The 20,338-nt window shown below is 48.8% G+C and overlaps 1 protein-coding gene across 1 annotated transcript in view; it reads right to left on the minus strand.

Annotated features, from left to right (window-relative positions):
• Positions 1-20,338, minus strand: part of SETD1B (SET domain containing 1B, histone lysine methyltransferase) — a 79,809-nt gene that overhangs the window by 16,378 nt on the left and 43,093 nt on the right. Inside the window, exons 8-12 of the mRNA XM_044275735.1 lie at positions 18,965-19,138; positions 18,292-18,379; positions 16,864-17,072; positions 13,968-14,034; positions 2,731-3,186 (exon numbers count right to left, since the gene is read on the minus strand). Of these exons, the coding sequence (XP_044131670.1) occupies positions 2,731-3,186; positions 13,968-14,034; positions 16,864-17,072; positions 18,292-18,379; positions 18,965-19,138 (994 nt within the window). The remainder of the gene's footprint in view (positions 1-2,730; positions 3,187-13,967; positions 14,035-16,863; positions 17,073-18,291; positions 18,380-18,964; positions 19,139-20,338) is intronic.

The following is a 20,338-nucleotide window of genomic DNA, read 5'->3' on the forward strand; positions in this document are numbered from 1 at the left end:
CAATTTGGACGGAAGCTCTGAGTCCATGTCCACGTCCGAATCCGCCAGTTCTCCCTCAGAAAGCGTATCCCTTTGAGAGGATAGACTTGACTGAGCTCGCACGCATGGCGGAGAGAGCGAAGCATCTGGAGAAGATGTGCGCTCAACCCTTGAACGTTTCTGAATATGCCGGGCCCTGGAAGATTCGCTGGGAGGCAGGGAATCAGTGGGGGCGGCAGAAACGGTAGTCCCAGCGGGTGCGACAGGGATTGTGGCAGCCTGCGGGAGAGGCGGTCTATCCACGAGACGGCCCACTACGTGTGTAAGGCTTTCCACCGCCTGAGACAGAGACCTAGCCCAGTCAGGGGGTTCAGAGGCACCGGGGGGCGCAGCGGAGAGCGGGCCCTGCACCGGGGCCTGACATGCAAGGCAATGCGGCTCAGATTGCCCACACGAAAAAAGTTCCTTACAGGCGGTACAGGCATGGTACCAGGGTTTGGGGGCACCCGTGGGATCTGACATGCTGAAAAAGTGGTCGTACCAATACAGAGACCACAAGGGATATAGCAACTATGACCAGGAGGGTTAGGAGGGGGTTAACTGTCCTACCAGTGCCTCAGAAGAACGTCAGGAGTAGAGAGGATCAGCAGCAGCTGCAGCAGCAGCAGCAGCAGGGAGCAGCAAACAGCAGAGAGCCTGCAGATAGCGCCCACAGAAGCCGAGCGATACACCAGGTGCTCAGAGTCCCCCACGTGTCCCAGCTTCCTGTCTAGGAGTGAGGAAACGCGGGAAGAATTCAGCAGAAGCGCGGGGAACAAGCTCCGCCCCCTCCAGCGCTTGAAATGTCTCCTGTGAAGGAGAACCTAACTCCGCCCCCAAAATGGCGCGCGCGCGAGCGTAAGCCACGCCCCCTGCTGCCGAAAAAACTCGCAGGGCTAAGAAGAAGCAGGATGCCATGAAATAAAGGGCCCGCAGGCCCCAAGAGTGCGGCGATTATTCCCAGGTGGGTGACCTTCTGCCACCATCGTCCCCTGCCCCGCCGATGCCGGTATGGTCATGTCGGGCATAAGCCCCGCCCCCCGTTCGGAACGGAGCGGGCGGCGGCGGGAGGGAGAGAGGGAGAGATCAGCCGTCTTGAAGAGTAGCCTGAAAATGGGGGAAAACGGCGTGAGATACACGGAGGGGAGCTGGGGAGGGTCTGCTGGAGCGCTCAGAATGAGCGACCACGGGTGCCCCCCTTACCCAGAGGGGTACATGCTTGCCGATAGGGACGGGTATGGGCTGGAAAAGCCATCTCACCTGTCTTCACCCTCAGTTCCTTCCAGCAGGGTCGCCCCTTCAGCTACTGGCACCGCAGTGGCAGGAAGCTGGGAGAGGGGCTTTGCGTGCGGGCGACCCCCTAGCTGGCGGGATGTAGGGGAGCCATTGCTGCCCAGATCCTCCTATTGCTTCTGTGGGGGAGGCAGCAGTGCAGATAAGTTGGCACTGGCGCAGCTCACCCCGGGAGAGCAGAGAGGCCCAATGCGTCTCTGGTATCTCTAGGAAAACACAAAAATAAAATAAAATTACAACAAGGAGAAAACAGCCCTGCAGTAGCAGGGAGTGTCTTGCCTCCTTGGACACTAAGCTAAAACTGGTAGCCTCTATCTCCAGGCTGAGGGTATAGCTGATGGAGGAGGGGCTTAACAGTTTTACTTAGTGTCACGCCTCCTAGGGAGCTGAGCTATACCCAAGGTCTGTGTCCCCCAAGGAAAATGGGCGAGAAATCGCAAGCATCCGCAAGCAAGTGCAGATGCGGGGCGATTTTCATGCATGGTTGCTAGGTGACGATTGGGAAGGGGACCCGATCTTTATTATTTTCCCTTATAACATAGTTATAAGGGAAAATAAAAGCATTCTTAAAACAGAATGCCAAGTAAATTAGGGATGGAGGGGTTAATTTAACTCGCCTCATCCACTTGTTCATGCAGCCCGACTTCTCTTCTTTCTTCTTCTTTGAGGACCTGGGAGAAAAGGACCTTTGGTGACGTCACTGCGCTCATCACATGGTCCATCACCATGGTGATGGACCATGTGATGAGCGCAGTGACATCACCAAAGGTCCTTTTCTCCCAGGTCCTCAAAGAAGAAAAAAAGAAGAGAAGTCGGGCTACACGAACAAGTGGATGAGGAGAGTTAAATTTTTTATTTTTAACCCCTCCATCCCTAATTTACTTAGCATTCTGTTTTAAGAATGCTTTTATTTTCCCTTATAACTATGTTATAAGGGAAAATAATAAAATTTACACAACACCGATCCCAAAACCGAACTTCAGTGAAGTCCGGGTTCAGGTCTGGGTACCAAACATGCCGATTTTTCTCACGCGTGTGCAAAGCGCATTAAAACGCTTTGCACTCGTGCGGAAAAATCACACATTTTCCCGCAATGCACCCGCATCCTATCCGGCCCTCACACGTGACGCCCGTGTGACAGAGGCCTAACACAACAGAGATGGCTTCAGTGTTCTGTCAGGACTTTTGTAGGAGATCCTCTGGAAATTGATTTTCAGCCTACCAGTGCATGTAGAATATGGATGAAACATGGAGGACAAAAACAAAAAACAAAAAACAAAAACAGACACATGAACCAGAACAGATTCTTGACGGACAACTTCACGGATGAAACACTGTTCATCTTGTCACAGATGTCATCACAGACACTGATGTGTAAAAGCGGCCCTAAATGAAATGTTAAGGTCTCTTGTGCATTACCTAGATTTGATGGTGATGGAGCTTTTTCCATATCCTTTCCATCATCCACTTCAATAGTCCTGTCAGGCAGTTCCTTGCTGGCAATTTCTGGTTCTAACAAATCTTTGGAATGAACTGCAGGGATGTCCAAATCACTGTTTTTCACAGGTGAAACATCCTCTGCAGTTGATGGTGCAGGATATTCTACACCTTCACTGTCATCCATTAACTCTTCCACCACAGAAACTTTGGTTGGACTACTCTGCCCAGAAAGACCTTTGAAAACATCATCTTCACCATCCATATCATCGTCCAGTTCTATATCGATTTCCTCAAACTCAGATTCATCGTCTTCATCTTCCTCCTCATCGTCATCATCTTCGTCAGACTCTGAACTAGACTCATATTCTGAAGACTCTTCACTTTCGTCAGATGAATCTGCTTCAGCTTTAGAGGAGGCCATGCTGGTCACATCTTCTACAAAAAGGAAAAAAATAAAGTCATTATTGCTGGTAAGCAATCCAACATGATCCCAGGCTCCTTTAGTATATGCTAATTATTGTATATAGCTGCGTTATTATTAGTTTCCTTCCACAACTCTTACTATACACTGTGTCTAAAGTATGATTCCGTGATTTACATGTACCTTCCAAACTTTTCTTTTAATATAGCTAGCTTCCTTGGATGTGTGATAATCATTTAGATAAAGGAAAATGTTAGTGAAAGCAGAAGAGCATCCAGGCCCCTTGGAAGAAGAGTCAAAAATTGGTGGTGAGATAATTCATGTTTGTTCAAGGTGTAACATACGTTTTACATGATATGAACGTATGAAATGAATAAGCACTTGACACCCATGTAAAATGTGTTTTTGTCATGCAGGATGTCTAATGCTGGCACTTAACCTCTTCAGGACACATGACGTATAGTGTATAGCCCCATGTCGGCGATCGCAGCAAACCGCAGGTCAATTCAGACCTGCGGTTTCTGATCCTCGCGGGATAGCCGAGCGGTTTGCAGAGTGTCAGCACATTGCCCCCCTCCCTCCCCATCACCCACTGCTCTGCTGTGGCAGCGAGTGATGGGTACAAAAAAACGAAAAAACTATGGCTCTCAGACTATGAAGACACTAAAGAAAGAGAATCCAGCTTCTTGTGGAGTAAAAAAATAGGTCTGTGATTTTGGTGGATTTTATATGATGAGCCAATAAAGAACTATTTTTTTACTCCACAAGAAGCTGGATTCTCTCTTTCTGTTGGATATTCTATTGGGCCCAGTTCTGGCCTTTTTCCGTGCTTCGTGGATTAAAGTCAGAGGTGAGAGCTGCAGACATTTCTATCATTGTTATGGAGACACTAAAACATGATTTTTTTTGTTTAAAAAATGAAATCATTGTGTAAAACTTGCATAAATAAAAAATAAAAAAATAGTATACATATTAGGTATCGCCGCGTCTGTGCCAACCTGCTCTATAAAAATATTACATGATCTAACCTGTCAGATGAATGTTGAAAATAAAAACAAATAAAAACTGTACCAAAACAGCTATTTCTTGTTAGGGCTCTTTCACACTTGCGTTGTCCGGATCCGTCGTGTACTCCATTTGCCGGAATTACACGCCGGATCCGGAAAAACGCAAGTGAACTGAAAGCATTTGAAGACTGATCCGTCTTCAAAATGCGTTCAGTGTTACTATGGCAGCCAAGATGCTATTAAAGTCCTGGTTGCCATAGTAGTAGTGGGGAGCAGTATACTTACCGTCCGTGCGACTCCTGGGGCGCTCCAGAATGACGTCAGTGGGCCCCATGCGCATGGATGACGTGCCATGCGATCACATCATCCATGCGCGTGGGGCGCCCTGACGTCACTCTGAAGCGCCCTGGGAGCCGCACGGACGGTAAGTATACTGCTCCCCACTACACTTTACCATGGCTGCCAGGACTTTAGCGTCCCGGAAGCCATGGTAACCATTCAGAAAAAGCTAAGCGTTGGATCCGGCAATGCACCGAAACAATGTTTAGCTTAAGGCCGGACCCGGATTAATGCCTTTCAATGGGCATTAATTCCGGATCCAGCCTTGCAGCAAGTGTTCAGGATTTTTTGCCGGAGCAAAAAGCGCAGCATGCTGCGGTATTTTCTCCAGCCAAAAAACGTTCCGGTCCTGAACTGAAGACATCCTGATGCATCCTGAACGGATTTCTCTCCATTCAGAATGCATGGGGATAATCCCGATCAGGATTCTTCCGGCATAGAGCCCCGACGACGGAACTCTATGCCGGAACAAAAGAACGCAAGTGTGAAAGAGCCCTTACCTTGCCTCACAAAAAGTGTAATATAGACCAACCAAAAATCATATGTACCCTAAACTAGTACCAACAATACTGCCACCCTATCCCGTAGTATCTAAAATGGGGTCACTTTTCTGGAGTTTCTACTCTAGGAGTGCATCAGGGGGGCTTCAAATGGAACATGGTGTCAAAAAAAACAGTCCAGCAAAATCTGCCTTCCAAAACCGTATGGCATTCCTTTCCTTCTGCGCCCTGCTGTGTGCCCGTACAGCGGTTTACAACCACATATGGGGTGTTTCTGTAAACTACAGAATCAGAGCAATATTGAGTTTTGTTTGGCTGTTAACCCTTGCTTTGCAACTGGAAAAAAATTATTAAAATGGAAAATCTGCCCAAAAAAGGAGATTTTTGTATAACTTACCAGTTAAATCTCTTTCTCGCTCTTCCTTGGGGGACACAGACCTTGGGTATAGCTCAGCTCCCTAGGAGGCGTGACACTAAGTAAAACTGTTAAGCCCCTCCTCCATCAGCTATACCCTCAGCCTGGAGATAGAGGCTACCAGTTGCGTGTCCAAGTAGTGAAAGGATAACAACCAATAACGGAAACAACCAGCCAGCAACCCAACGGGGCGCCAGACCATAACCCTGTAACCAAACACAGAAGGGTGGGTGCTGTGTCCCCCAAGGAAGAGCGAGAAAGAGATTTAACTGGTAAGTTATACAAAAATCTCCTTTTCTCGCCCATTTTCCTTGGGGGACACAGACCTTGGGACGTTCAAGAGCAGTCCAAGAAGGGAGGGACCACAAACCCAAGGCGGAACACCACCAGAGCATCAGGAAACCGCTGCCTGCAAAACCAGGCGGCCCAACGCAGCATCCGCTGATGCATGCGTATGCACCCTATAGAACTTTGTGAAAGTGTGCAGAGAGGACCAAGTGGCTGCTTTGCACAACTGTTCAGCCGAGGCCCGATGCCTCTGCGCCCAGGAAGCTCCGACTGCTCTGGTGGAATGAGCAGTGACGCCAAAAGGCGGAGGCCTGCCCTTGGCTCGATAAGCCTCAGACACCGCCAGTTTAATGAAACGGGCAATAGCCACCTTGGAGACCGCCAACCCTTTGCGCGAACCCTCCGGAACCACAAACAGGGAGTCCGTGCGCCGAAAGGACCCGGTGACCTCCAAGTAAATCCTCAACGCCCTGACCACATCCAGACGGTGCAGTTCCCGTTCTCTGGGGTGGGAAGGAGAGGGACAGAGCGACGGAAGGACGATGTCCTCATTGATGTGAAAGGCGGAGACCACCTTTGGCAGGAAAGTCGGGACAGGCCGAAGCACAACCTTATCCTGGTGGAAGATCAGGAAAGGTTCGGAGCAAGAAAGAGCCGCTAACTCCGACACCCGTCGGAGAGACGTGACGGCCACAAGAAAGATGACCTTGCAGGACAGAAGGCGAAGGGAGACCTCCCGTAAAGGCTCGAAGGGGGCTGATTGGAGCGCCGAGAGCACCACATTCAGGTCCCAGGAAGGAACTGGAGGGCGGTACGGCGGAACAGAGTGAGCCACCCCTTGTAAAAAGGTCTTAATTGGCCCTAGAGGGGCCAGGGGACGCTGGAGAAGAATAGACAGCGCCGAAATCTGACCCTTCAGAGAACTGAGGCACAGCCCCAGGTCCAGACCCGACTGGAGGAAGGACAGGATTGTGGGAAGAGAAAACCGGAGAGGTGGGATGCTCCGGGACTCACAGAACCCCAGATAGGACCTCCAAACCCGATAGTAGATCCTAGAGGATACGGGCTTACGAGCCCGGATCATGGTGCGGACTACGTCCGCGGAGAAACCCCGTCGCGTTAAGACGGCGGTCTCAATAGCCACGCCGTCAAACGTAGCGAGCCTAAATGCTCGTGGAAGATCGGTCCCTGAGAGAGAAGGTCTTCCCTGGAGGGCAGTGGCCACGGTGCGTCTGCCAACAGCAACATTAGGTCGGCGTACCAAGACCGGCGGGGCCAATCCGGGGCGATTAGAATCGCGGGGACGCCCTCTGCCGCGATCCTCCGAAGAACCCGTGGCAGGAGGGGAAAAGGAGGAAAGACGTACAGAAGGGAGAATTCGCGCCACGGAAGGACGAGCGCGTCGGCGCCGTATGCCTTCGGGTCCCGTGCCCTGGCCAGGTATAGGGGGACCTTGTGGTTGAATTTGGAGGCCATGAGGTCCACGTCGGGGCGACCCCAGCGAAGACAAAGGGCTTCGAACACCTCTGGGTGCAGGGACCATTCTCCCGGGTCGATGGTGGACCGGCTGAGGAAATCCGCCGCCCAGTTGTCCACCCCCGGGATGTAAATCGCAGAGAAGGCCGGCACGTGCGTCTCCGCCCAGAGGAGAATGAGGGTCACCTCTTGCATCGCTGCGAGTGCCTCCCTGATGGTTTATGTATGCCACAGCCGTGGCATTGTCCGATTGGATCCGAACAGGGTGGCCCCTCAGCAGATGGGTCCAGTGTCTGAGGGACAGAAGAATCGCCCTCAGTTCCAGAATATTGATTGGAAGTCTGGACTCCGATAGAGACCAAACGCCCTGGACGGACCGGGGAGGGAAACCCCCCCCCCCCACCCCCGTAAGCTGGCATCTGTGGTAATCACCAGCCAGTTCAGTGGAAGGAAGGACTTCCCCCTTAGAGGGATATGCAACCACCAGCCGAGGGAAGCCCGAGCCAGGGGAGGCAGAAGAAAGGTCCTGTCCAGACTCCTCGGTGATTTGTCCCAGGCCGACAGAATTGCCCTCTGAAAGGTGCGGGATCGGAATTGTGTGAACGGCACCGCTTCGAAACAGGCAACCATCTTTCCCAACAACCGCATGCTGGATCTGAGGGAAGGGCGGTGATGGCGGAGGAGACTGCGAACCGACCCGCGAAGGGCCAGACGCTTGTCCGACGGAAGGCGGACCTCCGCCAACTCTGTATCCAGGAGCATCCCCAGGAAGATCAGCCGTCTGGAGGGGGTAAGGGAAGATTTGGGGTGGTTGATAATCCAACCGAACCGCGTCAGGGTCTCCAGAGTGAGTTCCACACTGCGGGATGTCTGAGAGAAGGAGGGTGCCTTGACCAGGATGTCGTCCAAGTATGGGAGAAGAAAAACACTTCTTGAACGTAGAAGGGCCAAGACAGGGGCCAGGACCTTGGTGAACACTCGAGGAGCCGTCGCCAGACCAAAGGGAAGGGCGACGAATTGGAAGTGATCGTCCCCCACCACGAAGCGCAGGAAGCGGTGATGACATGGAGCAACCGGAACGTGGAGGTATGCATCCTGAATGTCGATTGAGGCCATGAAATCCCCTCTTTCCAGGGAGGCCACTGCGGACCTGAGAGACTCCATCCGGAATCTCTGCAGTCGGAGAAAACGGTTCAGGCGTTTTAGGTCCAAGATCGGACGCACTGAGCCTTCCTTCTTGGGAACCACAAAGAGGTTCGAGTAGAACCCCCTGAACCTTTCCGTCGGAGGCACGGGGGCGACGACACCCTTGTCCATTAGAGAGTGAATGGCCGCGAAGAAGGCGGCCACTCGTACGGGATCTCGCGGAGGACGGGATCGGAAGAAACGGTCTGGCGGAATGGACGCAAATTCGATTTTGTATCCGCAAGATACAATCTCGAGCGCCCATGCGTCTGAGATGTGGGCCCGCCATACGTTCCTGAATAGGAGAAGGCGGCCCCCCACCCGGGTGGGTGGGGGCGCACCTTCAGGCAGAGGGCTGCTGGCCTGTGGGAGCCCGTGCAGGCTGGGACTTGCGCCAGGTAGGTTGCGTCCGAAAAAACGGCTTCTTGCGTCTATCCTGGGCTGGGCCAGAGGAAGAAGAACTGGCCGCGGGTCTAGACCCGGTGGGCTTGCGAAAGGACCGAAAACGGGACGAGCCAGCGCGACCACGGGGGGCGCCCATTGGCCTGGACTGGGGGAGGTGAGTACTCTTCCCACCCGTGGCCTTTGATATAAGTTCGTCCAGACGGGTTCCGAACAGGCGGGAACCCGTGAATGGTAGGCCGGCCAAAGAGCGTTTGGAAGCGGCGTCCGCCGCCCAAACCTTCAGCCAGAGTTCCCTCCTGACAGAAACTGCCAGGGCAGAGGAACGGGCAATGAGGGCACCCGCATCAAGGGAGGCCTCACAGACGAATTTTCCGGCCTGAACAATTAGTTGGGCTAAGGAACGGAGGTCCTGAACAGGGACGTCCGACCCTAACTCCCGTTCCAGTTGCAAACCCCATTCAGAGACCGCTTTGCCAACCCAGGCGGAGGCAAAGACCGGTCTAAGGGCCGAACCAGAGGCAGTAAATATGGCCTTGGAGAGGGATTCCGTACGACGGTCCTCAACAGACTGGAGGGAAGATCCGTCCTGTACAGGAATAGTAGTGCTTTTGGACAGGCGAGCCACGGGAGGATCAACCTTAGGCGGGGATGTCCACGTGGTCACAGAATCCGCTGGAAAGGGATAACAAATGTCCAGCTTTCTGGGTGTAATAAAGCGGACGTTAGGCCGAGTCCAAGCCTTGGATACCACAGAAGAAAAATCAGCGTGTATGGGAAAAACCTTGGAGGCCTGTTTGGGGCGGAGAAAGGACACGCCGGCCTGTTCAGAGCTGGGGGGGTCATCGTGTAGCTGAAAGGTATCACGGATGCTAGTGACAAGATGCCCCACCGCGGACGCCAATTTGGACGGAAGCTCTGAGTCCATGTCCACGTCCGAATCCGCCAGTTCTCCCTCAGAAAGCGTATCCCTTTGAGAGGATAGACTTGACTGAGCTCGCACGCATGGCGGAGAGAGCGAAGCATCTGGAGAAGATGTGCGCTCAACCCTTGAACGTTTCTGAGTATGCCGGGCCCTGGAAGATTCGCTGGGAGGCAGGGAACCAGTGGGGGCGGCAGAAACGGTAGTCCCAGCGGGTGCGACAGGGATTGTGGCAGCCTGCGGGAGAGGCGGTCTATCCACGAGACGGCCCACTACGTGTGTAAGGCTTTCCACCGCCTGAGACAGAGACCTAGCCCAGTCAGGGGGTTCAGAGGCACCGGGGGGCGCAGCGGGAAGCGGGCCCTGCACCGGGGCCTGACATGCAAGGCAATGCGGCTCAGATTGCCCACGCGGAAAAAGTTCCTTACAGGCGGTACAGGCATGGTACCAGGGTTTGGGGGCACCTGTGGGATCTGACATGCTGAAGTGTGGTTGTACTCTAATATAGAGACCACAAAGGGTTATAGCAGCTATGACCAGGAGGGTTAGGAGAGGGTTAACTGTCCTACCAGTGCCTCAGAAGAACGTCAGGAGATGGCCCAGATCAGCAGTGGCAGAGAAGCAGTGAACAGCAGTGAGCAGCAGAGAGCAGCAGAGAGCGCCCACAGAAGCCGAGCGATGTACACAGGAGGTTAGAGTCCCCCACCGTGTCCCAGCTTCCTGTCAGGAGTGAGGAAGCGCGGGAAACCTCAGCAGAAAGCACGGGGAACAAGCTCTGCCCCCTCCAGCGCTTGAAATGTCTCCTGTGAAGGAGAACGTAGCTCCGCCCCCAAAATGCCGCGCGCGTAAGCCCCGCCCCCTGTCGGGACCGCTAAGCCCCGCCCCCCGTTCTCGGCGGGAAGGGGGAGAGAGAGAAGAGAAAAATGGAGTCAGCCCCGAATGAGGGGGAGGGGGGGGAGAAAGATAGCAGCGTGAGGGGGAACGGCGTGGGGGTGCTGAGGATGCTGCTGTGCTGCATTGTCCTGCAGATGAGCGCTCAGAATGAGCGACCACGGGTGCCCCCCTTACCCAGAGGGGTAGATGCTGCAGATAGGGACGGGGTATGGGCTGGAATAGCCATCTCACCGTCCGACGTCTTCACCCTCAGTCCTTTCCAGCAGGGTCGCCCCTTCAGCCACTGGCACCGCAGTGGCAGGAAGCTGGAAGAGGGGCTTGGCGTGCGGGCGACCCCCTAGCTGGCGGGATGTAGGGGAGCCATTGCTGCCCAGATCCTCCTATTGCTTCTGTGGGGGAGGCAGCAGTGCAGATAAGTTGGCACTGGCGCAGCTCAACCCCGGGAGAGCAGAGAGGTCTAATGCGTCTCTGGTATCCCTAGGAAAAAATAAAATAACAAAATTAGAAGAAAAAGTAAAAATAACAAGGAGAAAACAGCCCTGCAGTAGCAGGGAGTGTCTTGCCTCCTTGGACACTAAGCTAAAACTGGTAGCCTCTATCTCCAGGCTGAGGGTATAGCTGATGGAGGAGGGGCTTAACAGTTTTACTTAGTGTCACGCCTCCTAGGGAGCTGAGCTATACCCAAGGTCTGTGTCCCCCAAGGAAAATGGGCGAGAAAGTGAAATTTTGAAATTGTATCTCTATTTTCCATTAACTCTTGTGCAACACCTAAAGGGTTAACAAAGTTTGTAAAATCAGTTTTGAATACCTTGAGGGGTGTAGTTTCTTAGATGGGTTCATTTTTATGGAGTTTCTACTCTAGGGGTGCATCAGGGGGGCTTCAAATGGGACATGGTGTAAATAAACCAGTCCAGCAAAATCTGCCTTCCAAAAACCACACGGCGCACCTTTCCCTCTACGCTCTACTGTGTGCCCGTACAGTAGGGTCTAAATGCAGAAATCAAGTTATTTGGTTTTGATTAAATATTATCGAATGCATTTAAAATCATCGAATTTCTGAAGCCTGAGCTAATTAAGATCGTGAGCGGGTAGAATAAAAGGAAGCTACTGGGGGCACTCAAATGATTCCCTGACGAAGAGCAGCGTACTGCTCGAAACGCGTTGGAAGGTTTCTTGGTGCTTACAGCATCCCGTAGCTCAAGAGGTGACGTCACCAGCTCCCTTTGCGAGCGTGAGCGTAAGTACAAGCGGAGTCTCGCTACCGGCTGGGGCGAACTCCATACAGCCTGTTCTACCTGCTATTACCTCTGTGCAGAAGAAGTTTGTGTATATTGGAACGCCGGAGAAGGTGGTCCACCAATTCTACATATCAGAATCAAGGTAATTTTGATGTTTAAAACTGAGGTGGACAGGCTCTACACAGTCAGAAACAGAGGTCAATAGGGGTCAGGATTAATAGGCTGAGCGTGGTGTCTTTTACCTTTTATACAAGTGATTTGTAATAACTATTTTTGTAGGTATTACTATGTATTATAGAAGAAGTAGAGAAATTGAAACTTGGAAATTTGCAATTTTTTTGAAGTTTTTGGTAAATTTTGTATTTTTTTATAAATAAAAATGATTTTTTTTTTTTTACTTCATTTTACCAGTGTCATAAAGTACAATATGTGACGGAAAAAAACTATCTCAGAATGGCCTGGATAAGTCAAAGTGTTTTAAAGTCGTCAACACATAAAGTGACACTGGTCAGATTTGCAAAAAATGGCCTGGTCCTTAAGGTGAAATAAGGCTGTGTCCTTAAGGGGTTAAAGGGGTTGGTTGGCAATTAAAGAATCTTATTTACCTGCTTCCCTCTGCTTGTCCCTTCTTCCGGCCTGCGATGCTCTGCTGGGCTCCCTCACTGTAAACATCTGGTTTGGCACAAATGTTCATAGGACACAAAGGATAGGGACACTGCAATGGCCAGTGATTGGCTGCAAGTGATGTAAAAACGGATGTTTTCAGCAAGGGAACCCAGCAGAGTATCACAGGCTGAGAAAAAAAACAGGAGAAACAGGTATGTAAGCTTCCCTTTACAGGATCCTCCCATTCTTGCACAACCCATTACAGGGGTTCTGCGCCCCATTCTTCACACACTTACTTAGTACTTAAAAAATTAAATAAAATGTAGTCACATGTGGCTAAATTAAAGGAGTATCCTGTTACACAAAACTTAACTTTAATTGAAAGTATAGGGTAAAAAATAAAAACACTCAATATATAGGAATTTAATCTTCTCTGCAGTTTACTGCATAATCACCACTTACACCAAAACAAGACGTCTGTAGCTGCTGCCTAGGGCTAGGACCTGTAGTTTAGCTTCAGCTTGCTGGTCGAGCATGCTCAGTGCCAGCACTAAGAATTATTGGAGGCTGTAAATAGGAACTAATGCAAGAGCCTCAGGAGGAGGGGAGCACAATATGAGAAACACAAGAGAGGAGATACTTTCTCTTTTCACTTCAGCAAGTGGGATTTATCATGTAGAGAAAGTTAATACAAGCCACTTACGTATTGTTATTATCCCTATTACCTCCTTTGCTGGCTGGATTTATTTTTCCATCACATTATACACTGCTCGTTTCCATGGTTACATACAACCCTGCAATCTATCAGTGGTGGTCGTGCTTGCACAATATAGGAAAAAGCGACAGCCTCTCTTGTGGCCGGGACCATGGAAGCGCATATAGGCTTGTCTTTTTTCCCTATATTGTGCAAGCACGACCGCCACCGATGGATTGCAGGGTGGTCTGTAACCATGGAAACGAGCAGTGCATAATGTGATGGAAAAATGAATCCAGCCAGCAAAGGAAGCAATAGGGAGTCATAATACATTAGTAAGTGCCTTGTATTAACTTTCTCTACATGATAAATGACACTTGCTGAAGTGAGACAACCCTTTAACTTATGGTCAGCAATACATGACGGGAAATGTCATCTGCTACCAACACAAGCTGCTGCTGAAGACACAGAGGAGGAGCACAAAAGGAGTAGCGTGGCAAAAAGCTAATCAAACATGTTTAGGATGTAGTATTAGCCTTGTACTGTGTGTGTAGTGACCCTGCAGCTTTCTCATCTGAACACCGAATACCTCTCTGTATGTTGTCTGCATGTTTGCATATAAATTGCTAATCACAGTGATACTAAGATAAGGGCCCATTCACCATTTTCAGTATACACAGCTATACCTACATACAAGAACATACAGAGAAGATACAGACTGCATCTTAGAAGAGTCTCAACACTGTTGATTAATAATATCCCAGAGTGAATAAAAGGTGAAAATGCGTTCTCTCATTACAAAAAAAACTGTTACATTGTACAGTATTACCATCATCCGAGTCTTGTTCCTCCTTTCCGCTTGTTTCTAGGTCATCCTCCTCATCTTCAACATAATGCTGGTAGAAACAGACAAGAATGAAAACAAGTACATATCAAATACTTCAGATATATTTAATCATTACTGTATAATGACATCATTTGACACTGAAAAAAAAAATATCTCATTCCAATTATTAATGCAAAATAGAGGAACATAAGGCTAGTTACAGATGAGCGAGTTCAACGCGGGGAACATAATGCGTGTGGCAGTGTCATTTCCTGTTCTGACCTCTTCTCTGACAGAATTGCACGGTATTACAATGGTTTCTAACTAGAGATGAGCGAATTTCATATTTTGAAATTCGTTCACGTTTCGTTTACTAATTTTGATTGAATAGACTTCTATTATGACGGAATGAATAACAGAATGCCTCTAAAGGCATGCCATTATGCATTCTGTCATAGATTTGCGTTATGGTCCATGGTTACAGAATCCATAAGGCAATTCACCTTTTGCCAATAAACGAAGCGTGAACGAATTTCATAACCGGAAATTCGCTCATCTCTATTTATAATGCTATGCGTCCCTACCAGACCTGTATCTACTGAATTACACAATTTGGTAGATTCGATCTAGCAGGGACATACGGCATTATAAATCATGATAATACCGTGCAATCCTGTCAGAGAAGCAGAGGTCAAAGCGGGAAATTACACTGCCACACGCAGCGAGTTTCTCGCACTTAACTCGCTCGTCTGTAATTTGTCTAAGTGTTCACACATTCTTCTCTGTCTAGAGATTCTTCATTCTTCTTTGCTCTGTCATGTTGCAGGGTTTAATTTGGATTTTAGACTGCAGCAGCTTTTCCTGCAGAATTTTCATGTTTGAAACCCTATTATTCCATTAACGAGTGTCAAGCAACAATCTAGCAATTCGTTAACTTGCACAAAACACAGTGACATTATGTTATTGCCCCATATATTTTTTGCTGTTTGCTTATCATTGCTCATTCGCCCCGTAGAGCATTTACAGTGCCAACGACTGGCAGATTTCTGATGAAATGGGGGGTGCCAGCGCCTAATGATAATCTTTCAGTATGAATGCATTTATACATATCACAAATATGGAATATTAAAGGGGTAATCCCATGATTAATATAAAAAATGAAAATCATGCATAATCTAGTACACGAGAAGCTCCTTCAAACAAAGCTAGAACCAGCCCTGTTCTTCACATTCATCCAGAGATCTCCCCATTCATTCTACATGCTACAATTATTTCAGGCTAGCAGTGTCCTTTCTGCTGCAGCTAGTGGCAGTTGAAGGATGGAATTGAGCATCTGCTTTAGGGTCGTTTCGATACCGAAATTTTAATTCGTTTTCAATACCATAAAAAAGTATTGCGATACTCGATACCACGCAAAAAAAATTAAACGCCTACCAAAGCCGCACGCATTACGCATTTTATGGAATGTTCGGCCCATAATAGAACAGTCCGATCCTATTTTTTTGGGGGGGAGAGACAGGGTGACAAAAAAAAAAAAAAAAAAAAAAAAAAAAAAGGAAGATGAATCGCGCAGTTTTTCTTTTCTTTTACAGTGTTCACCGCATAAGGGCTCTTTCACACCTGCGTTCTTTTCTTCCGGCATAGAGTTCCGTCGTCGGGGCTCTATGCCGGAAGAATCCTGATCAGTTTTATCCTAATGCATTCTGAATGGAGTGAAATCCGTTCAGGATGCATCAGGATGTCTTCAGTTCCGGAACGGAACGTTTTTTTGGCCGGAGAAAATACCGCAGCATGCTGCGCTTTTTGCTCCGGCCAAAAATCCTGAAGACTTGCCGCAAGGCCGGATCCGGAATTAATGCCCATTGAAAGGCATTGATCCGGATCCGGCCTTAAGCTAAAAGTCGTTTCGGCGCATTGCCGGATGCGACGTTTAGCTTTTTCTCAATGGTTACCATGGCTGCCGGGACGCTAAAGTCCTGGCAGCCATGGTAAAGTGTAGCGGGGAGCGGGGGAGCAGCATACTTACCATCCGTGCGGCTCCCGGGGCGCTCCAGAGTGACGTCAGGGCGCCCCAAGCGCATGGATCACGTGATCGCATGGCACGTCATCCATGCGCATGGGGCGCTCCGACGTCACTCTGGAGCGCCCTGCAGTAGGGCGCTGACCAGGGGGCTTCAGTAGCGTCCTGGCTACCATGGTAACCGATCGGAGCCCAAGGATTACACTGCTGGGGCTCTGATCACAACTGCCACTGCCACCAATGAGTTGCACAGCCTAGTATCGATAAAAGGCAAATTCTTGTATTGTATCGATACCGGGACAAAAGTATCGACTGGGTACCGAAAGTTCGATACCTGAAACAACCCTAATCTGCTTTCATCTTAGTGAGCAGGACAGAGAAATTAGAAAAAGTGCGAACAACAGGTGGCGCTATACAGATAGATTTCATTGAATAACTCAGGCGCTATATTAAATGTTTAGTTACGTGCATTTAGAAAAGTATTGAGATCCAGGTGCTGGTTTGAATATTATTGGTGGAACACTAGTGCCTAAAGGACTGGAACACAACAGATGTTGTATTTTACATTACAGGCTAAGGCTACATGCACACGACCGTTGTGTGTTTTGCAGTCAGCAAATTGCGAATCCGCAAAACACGGATGAGTCCATGTGCGGTCCGCAATTTGCAGAGCGGCATAGACAGGAACGGAGCAAAGGATGCGGACAGTGCTCTCCGCATCTTTTGCGGCCCCATTGAAGTAAACGGCTCCGCATCCAAGCCGCAAAAAACTGTGGCTCGGAGGCTCGAATGTGGACCAAAACAACGGTCGTGTGCATGAGGCCTAACTGGAAAGATTTTTCAGCAAAGTTTTTAACGGGATAAAAAGACAACACATACCTTACTGGAGAGGACACCAACTGAGTCCTCATCCTGCTCCTCATCCTTCTCAGACGACGTGTCCTCCTTATCTGAGGGCTCTTCTGCTTCACTTTCCACCTCATCTTCCCCCTCACTGTCTAAGGGCATGGCTGGTCTTTTCCGGGCAGTAACAGATTCGGTGTCAATCTTGGTTGGATCTAAAGTAACATCTTTCTCCTGTTCACACTCTGAAATGAGGAAAGCCGGTTAACATTCTTATTGTTCTGTAAACTTTCCAGTGTCCACAAGCATAAATACATGTACAGTGTGGTGTGGATTACAGGCTATGTGCAGCTTGAGGTCCACTGATCTATTACAGATTGACTGCGAGGGTTTGTGCATCTTCCCGGAGAAGTGATAATCAATCAGTAATATGTACTTAGCAGTAACTTCAATCAGGAAGGACTCCTTAAAGACAACCTGTCATCTGGATTTTGGGTATAGAGCTGAGAACATGGGTTGCTAGATGGCCGCTAGCACATCCACCATACCCAGTCCCCATAGCTCTGTGTGCTTTTATTGTGTAAAAAAACGATTTGATACATATGCAAATTAACCTAAGATGAGTCAGAGCTTGAAAATATGACTCTTCTCTGGTCACACAAGATATGACTCTTTTATGTTAATTTGCATATGTATCAAATCGGTTTTTTGACACAATAAAAACACACAGAGCTACGGGGACTGGATATTGTGGATGTGCTAGTGGCCATCTAGCAACCCATGTCCTTAGTTCTATACCCAAAATCCTGGTGACAGGTTCCCTTTAAGAATAAATGCAATGAAATAGCCAAAATTGTTCTTAAAAGGACATCTGTCTGCAGATTTGTAACTATGAGACTGGCTGACCTGTTACATGGGCGCTTGGCAGCTGAAGACATATGTGTTGGTCCCATGTACATATGTACCCGCATTGCTTAGGAAAATGATGTTTTAATATATACAAATGAGCCTCTAGGAGCAACGGGGGCATTGCCATCACACCTAAAGGCTCTGCTTTCTCTGCAACTGCCGGGCCCTTTGATTAGAAAGGGCCAGCAGTGAAAACGACAGCACGCCTGGCCTTGTCAAAGTGTACGGCAGTTGGAGAAAGAGCAGAGCCTCTAGGTGTAACAGCAACGCCCCTGTTGCTCCTAAAGGCTAATTTGCATATATTAAAACATTATTTTTCTCAGTAACGTGGGCACATATGAACAACACAGATGCCTATTAGCTGCCAAGCGCAGACGTAACACGTCAGCCAGTGTCATAGGTACAAATCTGCTGACAGATGCCCTTTAATAGTAACTATCATAGGTGTTTTTTAGGCCTTACTGCTTATTTGCCTTAACAGTGTGAAGTATATAGTTACACATAAAGTTCTGTAAAAAGAAAGTACTGAAACATTGATTAATTGGGATTTCAAACCTTCATCCTCCTCATCGATAGGTTTTGTCACACGAATCCTTTTCTGTTCTCCCTCCAGTCCGGATTCAGGAGGTTCTTTCCTTTTCACCTTAGTGATAAAACACAAGAATCAAGCAAAACATTCATAATGTTGGAGTTATTATTAAAGCTTATGCTGTGCACTTCTGGCAGCAATGTCACACAGCAAAACCAATCATATCCAGGATTTATGTCTAGAATTAGAGAGGCATAGGTGAAGACGAGGTGTATAGATCGACCGGCTAGTGGCCGCGGTAGGGAGCTGAGAATTGTACATGTGAGAAAAGAAACTAAATCCCAACCCAGAAAACTGCTACTAAAATCAGTGAATAAACTAATTGTAAATATAAAAAACCTCTCTCAGCCACCGCTTTATCCAACGGTAAAGTGAGATCGCCACAGATGCTTCAAAGCCTTTCAATCCAAATAATTTACACAATGAAGGTGAAAGGTACAGCTTTACAACCAACTCTGTACGTAGCAGCCATTAAAATACCCTACAGATTAAAACAAACCCTATGGGGCTACAGGTGGCCACAAACAGCAATGCTGGGCTACAGGTGGCCACAAACAGCAATGCTGGGCTACAGGTGGCCACAAACAGCAATGCTGGGCTACAGGTGGCCACAAACACAATTTTAAAGTATTTAGTTACCTTGAATGAGGGAAGACGAATTGCACCGCGCAGGCCAATGCCCAGGCCTATGCCTTCAAAGCCCAGTCCTTCTCCCTTGTTCCAGCTCTCCAGCAAGCTTGATGTTATTTGGTCCCTCGGCTTTGGTTTCTCTTCATCTTTGCCATCCCCCGATTTTACTGGTGTTAGAGATTGCTATTATGAAAGAATGGGAGATAGTGTGAATTGTTTTTATGTTTAGTTTTTTTTTTTTAAGAAAACTTCAGTTTTTAATATGGCCTTTTTACCATAGAAGATAAGTGTTTCTCGAGAAGTCTTCTAACTGCTCCCCCCCATAGAAATAAACAGGCACACTTCTACAATCTGAGCATGCATTTTATTTGAGGCTATGGGAGATTAGGAGTATGACTAGCCGTGTGTGTGTGGCTAGGAGGTCACAATAACCCATAGCCCCAGCAGGGAACAGATACTTGTCCAGGGGTCCCAACTCAAATAAAACCTAACTTTCATTATTCCTTCGGGTCAGGGAATGTACAATGGTAGATATCATCTACCAGGTTCTATGAATGTGCCCATTTCATATGGATGGCTGCAGTCCAGCCGAAATACAAAGTGCTGAATACTAATCCTGGTGTTTAGAGGGCAGACCGTCAAGTAGACTGGCGCGGCGATCGCACTCAATTCACTATTGTTAACCCCTTCTCCCCCTGCATAGAAAAACGAGATTTTTGTATAACTTACCAGTAAAATCTCTTTCTCGCTCTTTCCTTGGGGGACACAGAAGACCTTGGTATAGCTCATCTCCATAGGAGGCGTGACACTAAGTGAAGACTGTTAAGCCCCTCCTCCACAGCTATACCCTCAGCCTGGAGAGAGAGACTGCCAGTTGCGTGTCCAAGTAGTGAAAAAAAGGCAAAGTCCAAAAATGGAACCAACAAGCCAACTACCCAACGGGTAAAACAACTCGGAAACCGTGTAAAGAAAAACAAGAATGGGTGGGTGCTGTGTCCCCCAAGGAAAGAGCGAGAAAGAGATTTTACTGGTAAGTTATACAAAAAATCTCGTTTTCTCGCCCAGTTTCCTTGGGGGACACAGAAGACCTTGGGACGTTCAATAGCAGTCCAAGAGGGGAGGGACCACAGCACCAAGGCGAAGCACCCGAAGGCATCAAGAAACCACCGCCTGCAGACCAGGCGGCCCAAGGCAGCAGCCGCCGAAGCCCGAGCATGCACCTCGAATAACTCGGTAAGGAGGAGTGCCAGGAAGACAGTGACCGCCTTGCAAAAAAGGAGGCACCGACCGCTCTGGTGAAAGGAACGGTAACACCAAAAGCATAACCCAGCCCCTGGTGCGGCAACCACAGCAATAGCTACTCTGAGGAAAGCGGAGGAAAGG

Source organism: Bufo gargarizans, chromosome 1, assembly GCF_014858855.1.
Source record: "Bufo gargarizans isolate SCDJY-AF-19 chromosome 1, ASM1485885v1, whole genome shotgun sequence".
Taxonomy (NCBI): domain Eukaryota; kingdom Metazoa; phylum Chordata; class Amphibia; order Anura; family Bufonidae; genus Bufo; species Bufo gargarizans.